This window comes from Rhododendron vialii, chromosome 6a (assembly GCF_030253575.1).
Source record: "Rhododendron vialii isolate Sample 1 chromosome 6a, ASM3025357v1".
Taxonomy (NCBI): domain Eukaryota; kingdom Viridiplantae; phylum Streptophyta; class Magnoliopsida; order Ericales; family Ericaceae; genus Rhododendron; species Rhododendron vialii.
In genome coordinates, this window is record NC_080562.1 from 39,905,985 (window position 1) to 39,922,420 (window position 16,436).

General features: G+C 37.4%; 1 protein-coding gene across 1 annotated transcript; it reads left to right on the forward strand.

The window, feature by feature from the left end:
* Positions 1-9,617: 9,617 nt before the first annotated feature.
* On the forward strand, positions 9,618-15,646 carry LOC131330935 (uncharacterized). The gene is made up of 5 exons (XM_058364695.1): positions 9,618-9,877; positions 10,384-10,571; positions 13,137-13,299; positions 14,989-15,082; positions 15,183-15,646. Exons 1-5 carry the CDS (start codon positions 9,710-9,712, stop codon positions 15,503-15,505), a joined length of 936 nt encoding a protein of 311 aa, XP_058220678.1. The 5' UTR covers positions 9,618-9,709; the 3' UTR covers positions 15,506-15,646.
* Positions 15,647-16,436: the final 790 nt, after the last annotated feature.

Sequence of the window (16,436 nt, forward strand, 5' to 3'; positions counted from 1 at the left end):
AAGAAACGGGCGGCTATACCAGACCATCAAGAGCAAAATAGAAAAAAGAGAGAGGGAAAGAAAGAGTTTATGTACGTTCAGCCAAACGCAGGCTCCGAACGTTTATCATGCCAACTAGAGCTAATAAAATGAACATAGCACTGCATTCCACACTTTGCTTCAAAAATTGAATCCGACCATGCCACAAAAATAGATACTTTGAGTAGCACATTTGCCGAATTCGTTTAAGACATTTAAGGTCAACCAAGTGCGCATTCCAAACTAGATTGATTTGCAACGAGTTGACAAAATCCACAATGCAAGGATGATAAACTAAATCAAATTCATCAACACCAACAAAATCAATCAATTCGACTTTTAAAAGCTCTTGCACTGGTGGAGACTCGGTACGAATGGTGGCATCATCTAGAGCCAAGAGTATTGGATGGTTCAAAATTTCAATGGAATGTATCTCCTCAAAGGAAGGAGACAAACGCTCAGGTCTAGACACATTCTTTCCATCCTGCTCATTCAGCAAAGCATTCAAAAAGTCTACCTCCACATTTGTTTTCTCAACAATGAGAAATTTCTCCCCCGGATCGTCACACAGAGAGGGATCCACAGGGGGAGAACACTGGATATCAGGCTCAACATTTGGCTCACCACCCCAATCAGACTCTGAGGAGTTGTCAGAATCTAAACTAACATCTTCAGCAAAGATATGCGGCTCACTATCCTCTTCCATGGCATTTGAATTGGACTCTTGAAAATGTTTAACAAAAACCCTAGATTGCAAAGTTTGAGCCAATAGATCAAAGAAATCTAATGCTTCAACGGGTTCTTTATCAAACAATTTACCATCGCACAACACATCTATGAAAGCATGACTCTTGTGAGAAAGTCCATCATAAAAATAGTTAGCAATTTGAAAATTTTCAAAGCCATGATTTGGGACCGCAATGAGCAAGTCCTTGTATCTTCCCCAACATGCATAAAATGACTCATTCTCTCTTTCAGCAAAAGTTTGAATTTGGTTCTTGAGATCAAACCAATTAGTGATGGTCATACGACTTTTAAAAACATTGGCGTCATGAGGGGCTATGCAAGAAGGCGTGAAAATTTGATTGGGACAAAGATAATCTCGCAAAGTCTTGTGTGGTGTGATGATTTGATTAGAACAAAGGTAATCCCGCAAAGTCTTGTGTGGTGTTTCCCACTTTGCTACCGCCATTCTATTAGATAGATAAGACATAAAATAAACAGGCTAGAGGGGTTATGCCGCCACCTCTTTTCTCAAAACAGTCTCATGGGGTTATGCCACCGCCACATTATATGGACAATAAAAGAAAAGGCAATTGATGCTCAATCTAGCTTCGTTACACCTCAAATCGAATTGGTGGCTCAGTTAGAGGTATCCGCTAAGTTGAGTTCAATTACACAAAGAAAAATAAATGGAGTACTTACAGTGGTTTGTCGAGCCTCCAAATAAGCTATAAAAGAAATTCCCCGGCAACGGCGCCAAAAATGCTTCGCCTCAAACCTCGCCTTCAAATATAAGGTTGAAAACCCCAAGCGTAGGGCTAGATCGTCGGTAGCATAATATCCGGAAGTCCGGGATCGTACCCACAGAGAATCGAAAACAGCTTATTTGGAATGTAGGTTTTATAAGGTGGATTGTGGCGTTTAAGACGGCCAACTTGGTGATGCTTTGAAACGGTGAAAATTGCCAAGGCAAAAGACTAGGATAACGCTTAATAAACTAAAAGGAGGCAAGTCTAGGGATCGTCTAACCCTTGACTTTAGCCGTTACCGGTTCTCAATATAACTCAGGCGAGAGCCACGACCGCGTGCTCACGCCCGGAAGATTTAGCTTTAATGACTACGTTTATCAAAAGATGTGATTAACCGGAATTAAATCAACCTATTTTTGCTAATGTATTTAACACGTAGGGGGCCACGAGCCCTCAATATGTCGCTTGCCAAGACCGCTTGACTAAACTTCATACCAAGGAGTTAACACGCCTCGCTTAGACCAAAAAGGCTAGATTAATGAAATTCCGAAAATCAAGATTTTAAGCCCGAAGGTTTGAGAACCAAATAACCACCTAAGTCCTCGGGAAAGATTACCCCGAGACTTGGCCTATCAACTACTCACACATAGCTAAAGCATGAAAGAAAGCATAAAAACGAGACATGACTTTTAACCGATGAAAACGAAAACAAACTTGATATTATAAAAGATCTAGTCCGTAGGAACAACTTTAATAAACGAGAAATTAACAAACGAGAATTACTTACTTGAGTTCTTAAGGAATTACACTAGAAAAGCTTGAAAGAACATTAATGGAAGAAAATTAAAAGCTCTTAATTAACTAGATAACAAAGGGGAGAGAGGAGACCCCTATTTATACACAATGGGTTTCTCTCTCCTCAAATATCTAAAAACATACTATAAGTAGCAACTATTCCATAAATGGAAAGTCCAAAAAGTAGCAAAATATCTGGTCGGAAGCTCTCCGTATCGATACAGAATAAGCAAAGTATCGATACCACATCGTTAAGCTGAAAAGGCCAATCTCCCGTAACAATCCCGTATCGATACATATTATGGCCGTATCGATACGGGACTCTCTGCTTGGAAAGATAACCAACGCGTATCGATACAGCGCTTAATCCGTATCGATACGCAGAGCTTATCTCTGGTTCTTCAGGCCAGCCTCCAAAACTTGACACCCGACGACCGTTGGCTTGCCCGATGCTCCTCGCCTTCGTTCTTTGGTCACTTTGGCACAAGTTCCACCAGGCGATGATTCTTGAATTAACTTGGGGGTTGACTTTGCACTCAAAATACGCCTTTTAAGGGCGTTTTGCCTGAAACACTTAACAACACACCTTACGTGCAATATCGTTATAAAAGCTAGATAAATGCAAGTTAAAGCAACATAAAACGGGACTAGTCGCACCAAATATCTACAATATTGGGTGCGCATCATATCTCATTACTCTTTCCATAGCATGCCAATGATCACTACTTGGCTTGCTAGTAAACCTGCTAAGTACTCCAACTGTGTAAGCAATGTCAGGTCTAGTACAATCAGTTGCATATCTCAAGCTACCAATCATGCTTATCCCATTACTCTTTCCATAGCATGCCAATGATCACTACTTGGCTTGCTAGTAAACCTGCTAAGTACTCCAACTGTGTAAGCAATGTCAGGTCTAGTACAATCAGTTGCATATCTCAAGCTATCAATCATGCTAGCATATTCCTTTTGATTTATCACCTCATTATCATCTTGAACAGGAAAAAGATGCACACTAGCATCAAAAGGAGTAACAACATGCCTGCAATCAAGATAGTTATACTTCTTTAAAATTTTCTCAACATAATGCGACTGGTCAAGAGAAATTCCTTCACTTGTTTTAGTAATCTTTATACCCAAAATAAAAATTGGCTTCACCAAGATCTTTCATATCAAAATGGTTATTAAGCATATTTTTAGTCTCATTAATAATATGCATGTTAGAGCCAAATATCAAAATATCATCTACATAAAGACTGATAATCACATGTGAAATCTCACATGTTTTATAGTAGATGCACTTATCACTCTCATTAGTTTTATAACCATTCTTAATCATGCAGGAATCAAATTTTTCATGCTATTGCTTAGGAGCCTGCTTTAAGCCATAGAGGGACTTTGTTAGCTTACACACATTGCTTTCTAGTCCTGGCTCCACAAATCCCTCAGGTTGGTCCATATAAATTTCCTCATCTAAATCCCCATTTAAAAAAGCTGTTTTTACATCCATTTGATGAATTTTCAAATCACAAATTGCAGCCACTGCAATTAACAATCTAATGGATGTCACACGTGTAACCGGAGAAAATGTGTCAAAAAAGTCAAGATCAGCTTGTTGTTTAAAACCCTTTGCAACTAGTCTTGCTTTATACTTATCAATAGACCCATCTGGTTTAAGCTTTTTTCGAAGGACCCATTTACGTCCAATAGATTTACAACCTGGTGATAAATCTACTAATTTCCATGTTTTATTAGAACTTAGTGAATCTATCTCATCATTTATAGCCTCTTTCCAAAATATAGCATCAAGTGACAATAAGGCTTCTTGAAAAGAAATAGGAGTATCCTTCATATTATAAACATGAAAGTCAGGGCCAAAATCTTTTTCAACTCTAGCTCTTTTACTCCTTCTAAGTTCAACTTCCGTATCCACTTGACTTTGAACAAGAGGAGTAGAAGAACTAGGTTCGGACAAAATGTTTTCTGAGAAAACTTGACCCCCACTATTTCTTGATTTAAAAGCAGATTTTTCTTCATGAAAAGTAGCGTCACCTGATTCAATCATGACATTATTTTTTATATCAAAAAATTTATAGGCTGTACTATTTACCACATATCCTAAAAAAGCACAGGTGGTAATTCTTACACCCAAGTTTGGTATGTTAGGGTCTGTAAGCCTTACGAAAGCTAAACAACCCCAAACTCTCAAATGTCCCAAATTTGGCTTATGCCCCTTCCACACCTGATAAGGTATGAGTTTTGTTTTTTTATGTGGTACTCTGTTTAACACATACCAAGCTATTAAAACTGCCTCACCCCAAAGATTCGATGGGGCACTTGAATCAATAAGCATGGCATTAGTCAACCCAATCAACGTTCTATTTTTTCTTTCAGCTACACCATTTGATTGAGGTGAATATGGTGGTGTAATCTCATGGATAATTCCCAGTGATTGAACAAACGAGTCAAAGCCAAAAGATACATATTCTCGACCTCTATCACTTCTAATTCTCTTAATCTTCTTTCCGAATTGATTTTCAACTTCTTGCAGGAACACTTTGAGTTTCTCAAATGCATCACTTTTATGTTTTATCAAATATACAGTAGTATATTTTGAAAAATCGTCAATAAAAGTGATAAAATATCTATTCCCACCACGGGTTAAAATTCCTTCAAATTCACATAAATCAGTGTGAATTAACTCTAACAATTCGGTAGTTCTTTGAACACTTTTATGAGGTCGTTTTGTAATCTTTGCTTGACTGCAAGTTTCACACTTGTTAAACACTTTTGTTAATTTGAGAATTAATCCAAGACTACTCATGATTCCCACATATCTACTATTGATATGACACAACCGAGCATGCCAGAAATTAAATGAAGACATCATGTAAATAGAACTTGTAGATGATTTATTAATTTCAACATTTAGCTTGAACATTCCATCACATGCATAACCTTTACCCACAAAAGTTTCCTTTTTAGTTATTACATACTGATCAGATTCCATAGTTTGCTTGAAACCAGCCTTGTTTAAAAGATAACTTGACACCAGATTTTTCCTCATGGACGGTGTGTATAGAACATCTTTTAAAGTCAACACTTGTCCAGAGGTAAACTTCAAATCAACCTCACCACTCCCAAGCACTTTTGTTTTGCTAGAGTCACCTAGCATAACCGCCTTCTTTTCATCAAAGGGATCGAGTATACACTTTGAACCAAGTCTTATCATAGCAGACGTGCCTATTAGCACCAGAGTCTGCCCACTACCCTTCTGCATATTGAACCATGCAAATGTCTGTAATCATTGCCACAAATGGCTCCTGAATAACGTTCGCCTGTAGAACAGGACCACGTTTTCGAAACTTACAAATTCGAGCAATATGCCCACTTTTGCCACAGACAAAGCATCCATTGTTTTGTTGATTTTCCAAAGGGGGTCCTTGGTTAAAGTTTTTATGAAATCCTTTACTCATACCGACACTTGTACTCATCTGTGTTGTACTTCTCCACCTACTCTTGATGAGCTTCGTATTCTTCGTCGTTCATCTCGTCGACATTGACCTTGTTCGGATTTTTCTCGGTGAGAATGTAGGCAACCTTGAGAAGGCTTAGGTAGAAAAGAACTTTTCCTTTCCACCTCTTGAAATGGGCTCCCTTGAACCTGAAGGGCTTGTTGAGATCGCCAGTGCTGTCATTGGTCTTTTCTGGTGCTTGCACCATGCTTATTATCTCCTTAAAATTGTTGGTGAAATTACCGCAGAATATATATATTTAATAAATTCAGAACAACACCAGAATGGCTGAGGCGCGGGTATCTCGCTTTCTTTAAGGAGATATAGCCTCTGCGGTGAGTGAAACCCAAACAACCGATGCAGCAGACAACAACTATTCTCCCCTAGGATACATCAGCCCAACACTCAAGTTGTATGGATCTCACACACTCTGCACCAGTGGTGTGAGCCCAAAGCTCCACCGAATAAAAACACCTTTCTTTGCCCGAAATAGTGAAAATAGTTTTTCCCTTTGTTTTTTTACTACTCCACTTACTTACGTTAGAAACACCTAAATAAGACCCTTAAATAGTCCTTAGGTAGAAACCCAACTAACTACGTATATGCATAACTTAACGCATTAATTAGACTTCAGTTAAAGACTTTACTCTAATGTATTGAACTCTTACGTTAATGATATTAGATTAATTAATATACCTCATTTAATATGAAAATGTAACAACACTTTCTTACTTGGATTTTGGACACACACAGAGAAAGCCCAAATTGAAGTAGCAGAAATGAAAACCAAAACCAAATGTATCATGTACAAGTTGTACTTAAGAAGTCACATATTTATCATATGGTTAAGAAGTAAAGGTGTGGTTGTTCATTTGTGAACGATACTACGTACAATTTTTCTCTGATCTCATCTGTCTTAACGACATGCAATGTTCCTAAGAGTCCGTTTCAAAAGACCTTCTTACAAAATAAGTATTTATTTCACATTTTCAAACTTAAAAATAATGTAAATAAAAAATAAATTTTCAATTTTTTTTTTGCCCGTATTAAAGATCTTAATGAGATCTTCAAAATTGGATTCATATTGCATATTTTTAGATTTCAATAAATCTACTATTTTTGAGCTTGAAATTACCTTATTGAAAAATAAAAACTTATTTGGCATTCGGGAACGAGGCCTAAATCATATTATATATTCCTCCTATGCACCTATATCATGACACCATATTCTAGTTAGCGTTGAGGAACGAGTCGAAAGAGCAACCAATTAATGAAAACTGAGTTTGAAATTGTGACAAGATTTACTTGTTTTTAGCTTCAATTATTTATTAAGCAACCCGATCTCAAACGAATTTTTAGCCGGTTTTCAATATCTTGATTTATTGAACATTGATTCGTAAGGCTATCAAAGCGAATAGTAACTGGTTTAACCTTGATTGTCCACGGAATGTCTTGTGAAAGTGTTTAACGAAACCAAAAAAGTAATCAAACTTGGTAGCTTAGTTCGTTTGTCAGCCTGGTTTCTTTTAGGAAAGTTTTGAAAATTAAAACCCGTCATGAATATTTTCAGCATTAAAAAATGTTTTCATCATGTCTTGAGAGGGTATTAATTATCAAAACATGTCATTGGCCATCGTTTTCCCTAAAAGAATTAGGATGGTCTAACCTACGTGGATTGACCAGCCGAAAAAAGAAAAAAATTTATGTGAATCGAGCTCACAAAGGCCCATGAACTAGTTAAGACCCTTATAAGGCTTCTCTTAGAAAGTGGTCACTCTTGTTCGTTCTTCTTGTTTGGGAAAAATTAAGAACAAAAAAAGCCCAAGGTTTTGAGCCCAACAAACACTAAACAAAGCCCAAGGTTTACTTCACGGTTCGTATTTCTTGCAAAATTCGTAAATATATTATCGGTCTTACTATTGTCAGCCCAGTAGGCTGACGATAAATACACTAAAAGACAAGAAAAATAAGTATTTCTATGTATCTTTTACACCATTTAATACACATTCACACACTTATTATTGTCAGTCCAATAGGCTGATTTTAAAATTTTTCATATATTATAATATATTATAATATATATATATATATATATATATATATATATTTATTTATTTATTTACAAGAGATAGGTGAATGTAAGTATCAGAATTACATCAAACTGTAAACAAGTCCACAATCGATATAAGTTCAACGCAACTAATAGTGCCATTAACGTGAGAAAGAATCTAATCTCAACAAATATAAAAGGAATAACACTCACACTTAGGTGAAAAGATTCGAAATCGAATCCTGACTTTCTATTGAGAAGCAAGAGTCGTAGACCAACTTAGTTAGTCCTAATTGGTTAAACAAATCCATGAGGTTACATATATTATAAATTTAGGTGTACATTTATTATAATGAATTTTTTAAAGTTAGGGCTCATTTGGGAGCCTAATTCTTCTTCTTCTTCTTCTTCTTTTATTTTGTATTGTGAGATATAGCTTTTGGATTGTGACTAGAACAGATTATGAATCTGATAGAATGTTGAAAATGAAAGCGAAATAGAACTACTTATGCAAAATCGATATATGGGCTTATCTATATATATTTAGCAACTATTTCAGTTTTTTCCCTTTCTTCTACCTTTCCTTTCTACCTTCAATAAAATAAATCCTTAAGGAAATCCCTCCACATTCTAAGCACAATCTTTTTCTCTTTTAACATACATTAATCCAAGCACAATGTTAAGGATCTACTTAAAAGAGAAGTTTATTGAATCACCAAATCTCATTGCCTTTCACAAGAATGGAAAAAAAATAAAAGCATTTTGTAAATTCATACCATCTTTTGATTTTCCTCGTTGCCATTTTTCATTTTCATTTTCTTTTTATTTTTGCATAGATAAGCTCCAAAGAAATGGATGCAGCGGTGTTAATTATCCTCTTATAAAAATAAAACCTGTCATCGTAATTGATAACATTATTGTCTCATCATTATCGGCTATGATTTATATATTAATTAATCTTAATTAATCTTGTTGGAGTAATTTGTTACTCCATGAATTTCAAAGTTCATTTCTTGATATATTTTTCTACTCTATCTGTATTATTACTAAAAATAACATTCTGTATGATTGTATCCTCCCCTTAATAAAATGGATGGATTTTTTTTGGGATGTCAATTTTGGTTGATTTTTTCAATTGTGCCACTTGATTTTTATACGCGCAGTGTTGGGTGTCTAGAATTGTAATTTTGTGTTCGGTTATGATAGCGGACCAGCTGGTGTGATCTGGGTGTTTCGCGGGATACGTGTTGTGTTTTAGCAGTTGATTTGGATGTTGTCATTTCCTTCTTCTTATTACGCCAGCGTTTGGTACTCTTGAATATTGTGCTGCCTTTTATTAGCATAAAAATATGCTAAAATTGGACATACGTTAATCTTTTAGAAGTAGTCATCCGTAATTACCCACCTAATTAATACTATCGTTAACCGTAAATTACTCAATAATTCCGGAGTGTCATGTGGGGCTGTTTAAAAAAAAATAAAGATAACCACCACACAATATAGGTTGTTTTTTGTCTTCTAGTCGACCAACAAAAGTGAGTAACAGTACTCCTGTTGCAAAATTTATTGTAATGTAACGTAAATGATTGGAAATACCATGTAGACGGCGGGAGTGCTGAATAATTACTCACTGTTAACCCAAATTTGAAATGCGTCTAACACGCGTAATTAAAGAGTCCTCCTTCAGGGCCAATTCATTCTCTCTCTCTCTCTCTCTCTCTCTCTCTCTCTCTCTATATATATATATATATATATATATATATATATATACAAGAATCCAGATTTACCTCATCGGTTTGATATACAGAGTCCCTCTTAATATATATATCTCGTCCTAGGGCTCAAATCAGTCGCAAGGAAAAATGGGAGGCGGAGGGGCCATGAGAGCAGCATCAAAGGTGGCCGGGATGACCGTCGCCAACACCGGCCTTCACGGCGTCCCGTCGCTGCATCCGGCGGAGCATCCGTTTGGCGCTGCCTCTCGCAAAGCCACGCGTCCGGCGTCGTCGACCGTCTCGTTTTCTGACAAGGTGAATGAAAAGTTTTACGAGTAAATATAGACCGTGACCTATTTATGTGCCGACCTACACGTATCTCTTTCCTATGCATGGATTAAGGCACTTTTTTTTTTTTTTTTTGTCCAAAACAATTTTTATAAATTTACGGCCGCTATGACTGATTACTGTTGCGTGCAGGGGCTGCTGCACTAGGTTCCGAGAGGGTTCAAGCGAATGTTCAGAAAATATACTTATTATTATTATTATTTCTTACTTCTCTTTCAATATAATTTGATTTTTCTTTAATATAGTACTGAATCATAAGTAAATGAAAATCACTTAATTTTATGGATTAATACTTCATATATCTTAACAAAACAAAATAAACTAGGCCTAATATGATTATCTTATATACAATCTTTCAATATTCTTGATAACCGCTAAACTAAAATCGTGAAGCCGCCCATTATTACTACGTGTCCCAATTTCCGTTACGTATGGTGTAGTCACTGACTTGGAGATTCCTCACATGTTCTCAGAACAACTACCTGATCGAGGCGTCAGCGCAGAGGCCGTGTTGGGAGTTCAACGACTGGGAGTTCGCCGACGGCGAGCAAGAGGTGATCGGATGTCCCGGTGAGCCGATACCGAGGCTCGTGTTTGGTGCAGTGCCGACGATTGAAGAAGCTAGAGAAGCCACTAGTCAAATAAAAGACGCTCTCGACAAGTATCATTTTTATCTATCTCGAACTTGTGATTTTCATTAATATTTTCAAATTACTATTGGTGTAATTTTGTGCTTATCAATGAGCTTCCATTCGTGGTTTTAGCCGTTACGTGTTACGTATTACAGACCAATTAACAACCGTGATGGGTGATTTAGACACTTTAAACCTTCTATATTGTTTGATACTCTTGATACTATTCTACCGCGACAGTTACTGTACATATCCCGATACTGTTATTAAAAACCTTCCTTTCATTGTATTCTTACTTGGCTTGATATCTCTATTGAGTTTTGTCGTTTGATAAAAGAATTATCTGGAATGTTTGAACTTAGAACATGTAAGATATTGAATACAACAAGTCAAATAAGAGAGTATGTAAATCATAAGTAAGAAAGTGTAATAATGAGTGGCATGCTAAGCAGTGGCGGAACTAGAATTTTGAACCCGAGGAGATCGGCTTAATAGACATATATTTTTTATCGGAATGTATATTTATTATATCATAAGGTTGTTGGAAGGAAAATAGTTATTTTGGTTACGAAAGTGATTAAGTTGGTGCTTTGAAGATGATGGAGAGGAAGCTTCATTATACCGTTGGTGTTTGCTTTGATCACTGTTAGTGTTCCTTCTGTGTTTCCATGAATGTATAAATTTGTTGACACGTTTACGGGAAAAAATAGAGGTTTTGCATTTGCTTTGATTCTTTGGGTAATATCTTCTATTGAGATTAAGCAGCTTTAATGTTGAGGGTGCATGAATTTTTTTAATTATTTTATGTCAATGCTTTTGAATTAGTGCCTTCAGGCAGGGGCACACAATTGCACTCCTCAGATTTCAGATTTTAGAAGTTGATTCATTTTAGTCGTGTTCAAAAATGTGTTGCACTCCTCAAATTTCAAATTTTAGAAGTTAATTCATTTTAGTCGGGATCCAAAAGTGTTGTACTCTAGACATGGACAATTTCTAGTACTTATTATATCATAAGATTTTTGCTTTCCAATTCATTACATTTGTATATTGAAACGATTCTTTAGGCTACTTCAACTATCACATACTTATTTTTTATTTATGAAAGAAATTGAAAAATGAGAATGTAAAATAACCGATTTTTTATTAAATCGAATTGAAATTATTAAGATTTTTGTAGCTACATGCGAATAATTATCAAAAATATTCAAAATCAGGTATATACAAAAATAAAATTTTAAAACCCGGACGCTTGGGGAGCTAGGGCCAGGGCCCCCCTGAGCCCCAACATAGCTCCACCACTGCTGCTAAGAGCATTGTATCAAGTCTAATATTCCTCCCATTGCGAAGGCATCTACCACTCAAAAGCGTTCATGACCACTGGAACGATTTAAACTAGTTTCGTACCGAATTGCCAAACGAATATCTCTCTCAGCATGTTTATCCATTGAGTCAGTACATTCTGGCATTGTAGATTACACCAGTAGTTCTTTTAGTTTCATTCAAACATTGTGACATTGTAATCTATGGAAGCCTACTTCTTCTGTACCATAATTTAGGACATGTGTTCATGTTTTCTACATGGGTCCGGAATACTTTACAGCCTAGAATTCCTCCTTTCAGTTATTGGTTGTTTGCTTTTCGCAGCTTGCTAATAACTGATAAGTTGGCTAGATAGCCTGGATAGGATTCTCCTGTAGCCGTATGACTTGAAGTTTGCTAATAATTTTGTTGGATTGTGTCCTACTTTTTTTCAATCTTATGTTAGTCCGCCTTCTGGGACTTGAGGTATAAAATTGTGGTTGTTATCTGTAACGAATTGTCGTTGATATGGAATGTTAGATCATTCTACTGGTTGTCACTTGCCCATATTGTAGGACATGTTTCTTCGCAGTTGGCTTAATGTTCCAAGGATAAACATGACAAGCGTGAGTTGGACTTCACAGGTGGTTTAGAAAGCATAGTGTACTGGGCTGAATCATCAGGTTCGATTGGGCCTAGTGGATTACCAGACATTTTGGGCTAAGCGTTCAGGCTGAACTGTGTATGACGGGCCGAAACAGGGCCGATCATATGGCCTGAACGTGTGATCCAAACTGAATCATGCTGGGTCGAGTCCAGTCCTACCCAAGCCACAGTTATATGATCCCCCTATCTCGCGAACGGACCATTTGGCCATGTCAGCATAACCGCTTGGTTTACTATGTCATCCATGATGCCACACTAGACAATTAGGGTATGTGCCTAGCTTAAGACAAATTAGAGTCTCACAACCTAAAGATTGAGGTATGCTGTTACTATTCACCTAAAAGCTCTATACTTCGCATTCTCAATCAAGGACTTACTTAACCATTGGTCCCGATCGTCACCTGTGTTAGGCGCTGATTGTGGTTCTTTGCCTTGAAAGACTAGCGGACTAGGTCTGAAGGCGGACCTCCGGCTAGATCCGAACCAGAGAACCAAATAGGAGATTCCTGAAGAACACCACCCCACACCTAGTGCTTAGTCCTCTTTTACGGATGTTATTTCTTCAGGATACCTTCTAATTTGTTTGGCTGATTTTTTTTTTTTGTTCTCTTGTTTGGCATAACTTTCAGGGTCTATCTGTCCTCGCCTTATTCTACTGGCTCTGGTGATCCGTATGCTGGTGATCATGAGTCTGATTTGTTGCTTTGCGGTACAGGTCAGGCCAGAGCAATGTCAGTTCCGAAAGATGCTATTAAAGCATTTAGGCTTCTCAATGAGAGTCAGGTAGCTCAGGTACTGAGAAGAAAATTTTCTTTTAACATCTCCTTCCAAAATGTAGCTTCTTAATTACTCATGTTTATGTGATTTTCCCACAATGCTATGAAATCATCGAATTAAATGTCCAGTGTATGTATGTGCTCTTACTTAGTTACACTGTGCTTGGGAGATTAATTTTTTTGTTCAACTTGTGTTATTAATGTATGTGTGCTATAGTATTGTACAACTTGCTATATATTCCACTCAATTTACTTTTTTGAGCAATTTACCTACTCGAGAGGTATCCATTTGGCCAGTTTATATACTTTATATTAAAGCTGGAGAGTATCTCAACTGGTAGCAAGTGTGACTGGCCATTTCAACTTCGAGCATGCAGTCATTTGTTTCTACTTCTTAGAAATCAACTGATAATAGGTCAAATATCACAAATGAGTCGCCGTCGCGGTATATCGGTATCGGGATGTATCGGTTGCCGTCGCGGTATCGGTTGCGGTATATTGGTATCGGGACGTATCGGTGATACGTCGCGAGAATCAGGTGTCTCGGTCGTGAATTTTTAAAAATCATCAACAACATGTATAAAACTTGAAAATATACTTTTGTGGCTTTTGCCCCCAACATTGGTTTAAATTATCACATTTTAATTAATTTAAGACATGTAATAGCCCATTCTCTTCATATGAAATATTCGATAATTTATCAAAAACCGCAATTCAATAAGATTTTACAAATATGAGAAAAATGTAACATTATGAGTTTCGCGATATAATTGACATAAACAGCAAAAGTAAGATGAAGACATTAAAATAAACACACCATAGAGGTTTTACATTACATAATCGCTAGCCACAACTAGTTTTTGTTGGAACTTTAGTGTGTATTTGTAAAACATAGTGTTTTTCTCTAGTCTCACATTGGCAAGTTACAAAACTTCTATCTACTTTAAATGAATTTGCATTTTAGTGGGTTTGTGAATGATGACTCAAGGAGAGGTTTCGCGCGCTCAGGAAAATGGGCGGCAATTTGGAAAATTGATTCGAAAATCAGTTAATCGGGTGCGCGTCACGAGTTATTCGCGCAGGGGGGGTGCAAATCCGGGATTTGAGCTTCACACACTACGGTTAATCCCACGTTTTGCTAAACGTTTTTTTTTTTTTTTGCTTCCTGAAACGTTTTTTTCCCGAATCGGCCGAACCGGCCCACAAAAATCCGGTACAGACTTTTACGTATCGGAAATCGGCCGGTTCACCTGTGACTTCCAGTCTCCCCGTTATACCGGCCTATATCCGAACCGAAACCCTCAAATTCCGGTATGAACCGGTCGATACGGTTCGTACCGGCTGATAGTAAAAACTATGCAAATGACAAGCGCGTGCTAATGAAGTTCTTCACAACTTTCGAAATAGTTGGGGACATTTTGTGTGGTAGCTGATGTTTCTGACTTCATCATGTCATTTTTCAGATCTCTGTTATTGATTATTTGACTCCCATTTGTTCCATTCTTTGATCCACCTCCTAGTTTTATAACCTATGGAATTAAAAGATAATGTAACGGATACGTCCAGATTGTGGTGTGTTCTGTAGTCTGTTGTTGATTCAATTGCTAGTGACCCAAAAATAGGGGATGATGTACTTGAAAACGAGTCGGTGGTGAAGTTTTTCAAGTCCCATAAGTATGGTTTCTGATGTTGGTGTTTTCTGTAGTCTGTTGTTGCTTCAATTGCTAGTGACCCAAAAATATGGGATGCTGTACTTGAAAACGAGGCACTGGTGGAGTTTTTCAAGTCCCAGAAAAGCAGTAAGAACTTTTCCGCCTTCCGTTCCTCTTTTTTTTTTTTTTTGGCATTTGTTACCACAAAGTTTCATGTTATTCATCTGTGCAAATAATGCCTTCTCAGATATGGATCCAGTCATGGAACAATATGCTGCCAATGCAAGTTTTCTTGATCGTCAATCATCAGAAATCGTCGATGATTCTTATGATTCTGCGCAATTTGCAGATTATGCATATGAGCATTATATGGATTATTTTCAGGGCGTGAAGAGTAAAGTGGTTGAGATGATGAACAAATTATCTGATTACTTTCAGGATCTATTTAGAAGCCCAACAGCAGAGACCGATGGAAGTGCCGGAACAACCTTTTCTGGTGGAGCTGTCGCGGCATCCTTCATGGGATTGGCAGTCATGGTTATTATGTTGGTTGTGATGAGGAGGAGTTAGGACTCATTCTCTCTTGATGAGTGCACTGATGGATTAGCTAAGCTTGTTAAAGTTTTTTTGTAACGGGATTTTGATGTTTCTTATAGAGTGCAAAGATGGATTTGGGTAGTTGCCAAATAAAGAGTTACGATAACTTTCAGCAGATTTTAAGGAAACTAGTGAATTGAAATATTGAATTGCCAAAATCAAATTTCTGTTGGCCTTTGCACATCATTACAGGTTTGGTGTTGGTAACAAAGTTCCTGCACTGCTTCAATACAAATATGCGCCACAGATTGTAGTCTTTAGAACAGGTATTTTATTAGCAGCAGCTGAGAAAACCAAATTTACATCGCATCAGTGTGATCATACATCGCATTGCACCGCGTGTTAATGGCTGTGTGCAATCCAAACCAACCTCGGATTGCACTACTGCGATTGTACGTACAACCTTGATTTGCCCTGTGTAGCAGGCCGAGCAAAATGGCTCAAGTCGTATCGAACCTGATCCACTGGCGATATCGACCTTGAACTTAAAGACGTTTGTCACATCATCCGAACGGTTATCAAGATAAGGATAGAAGCACGTGAAGGTACCAGTTCATCCTATAAAACGGTTACAAAATCCTAAATGTGATGTAAGGCTGACATCGGCCGACACTTGTAGAGCGTTGGTGCAATCTTGGAGACTAAGCTAGGGTTTCACTATAAATATCTGATTATGCCTTCCTAGAAAAGGTATGCACAGAAAAAACCCTAGCTCCTGATTCCTAATTTCTCTCTGCAAATGAACTGACTCTCGCACCGAAGGGCCATCCCGGAGAACCTCCGGTGTGGTCTTTAGTCGTGCTTCATTTTGCAGGGTGAAGAAAGAGACTAGGAGCAGATCTCGAACCCACAGTCAGAAAGTGTGAACCATTCGAAATGGAGCCCCACACCCTGTCAATCTATA

Bases quoted from the DNA above. Each gene is read 5' to 3' on its own strand.
- LOC131330935 (XM_058364695.1), top strand. From the start codon at position 9,710: ATGGGAGGCGGAGGGGCCATGAGAGCAGCATCAAAGGTGGCCGGGATG. The intron at 9,878-10,383 runs GTGAATGAAAAG...ACATGTTCTCAG, and splicing joins CCGTCTCGTTTTCTGACAAG to AACAACTACCTGATCGAGGC. The intron at 15,083-15,182 runs GTAAGAACTTTT...ATGCCTTCTCAG, and splicing joins TTTCAAGTCCCAGAAAAGCA to ATATGGATCCAGTCATGGAA.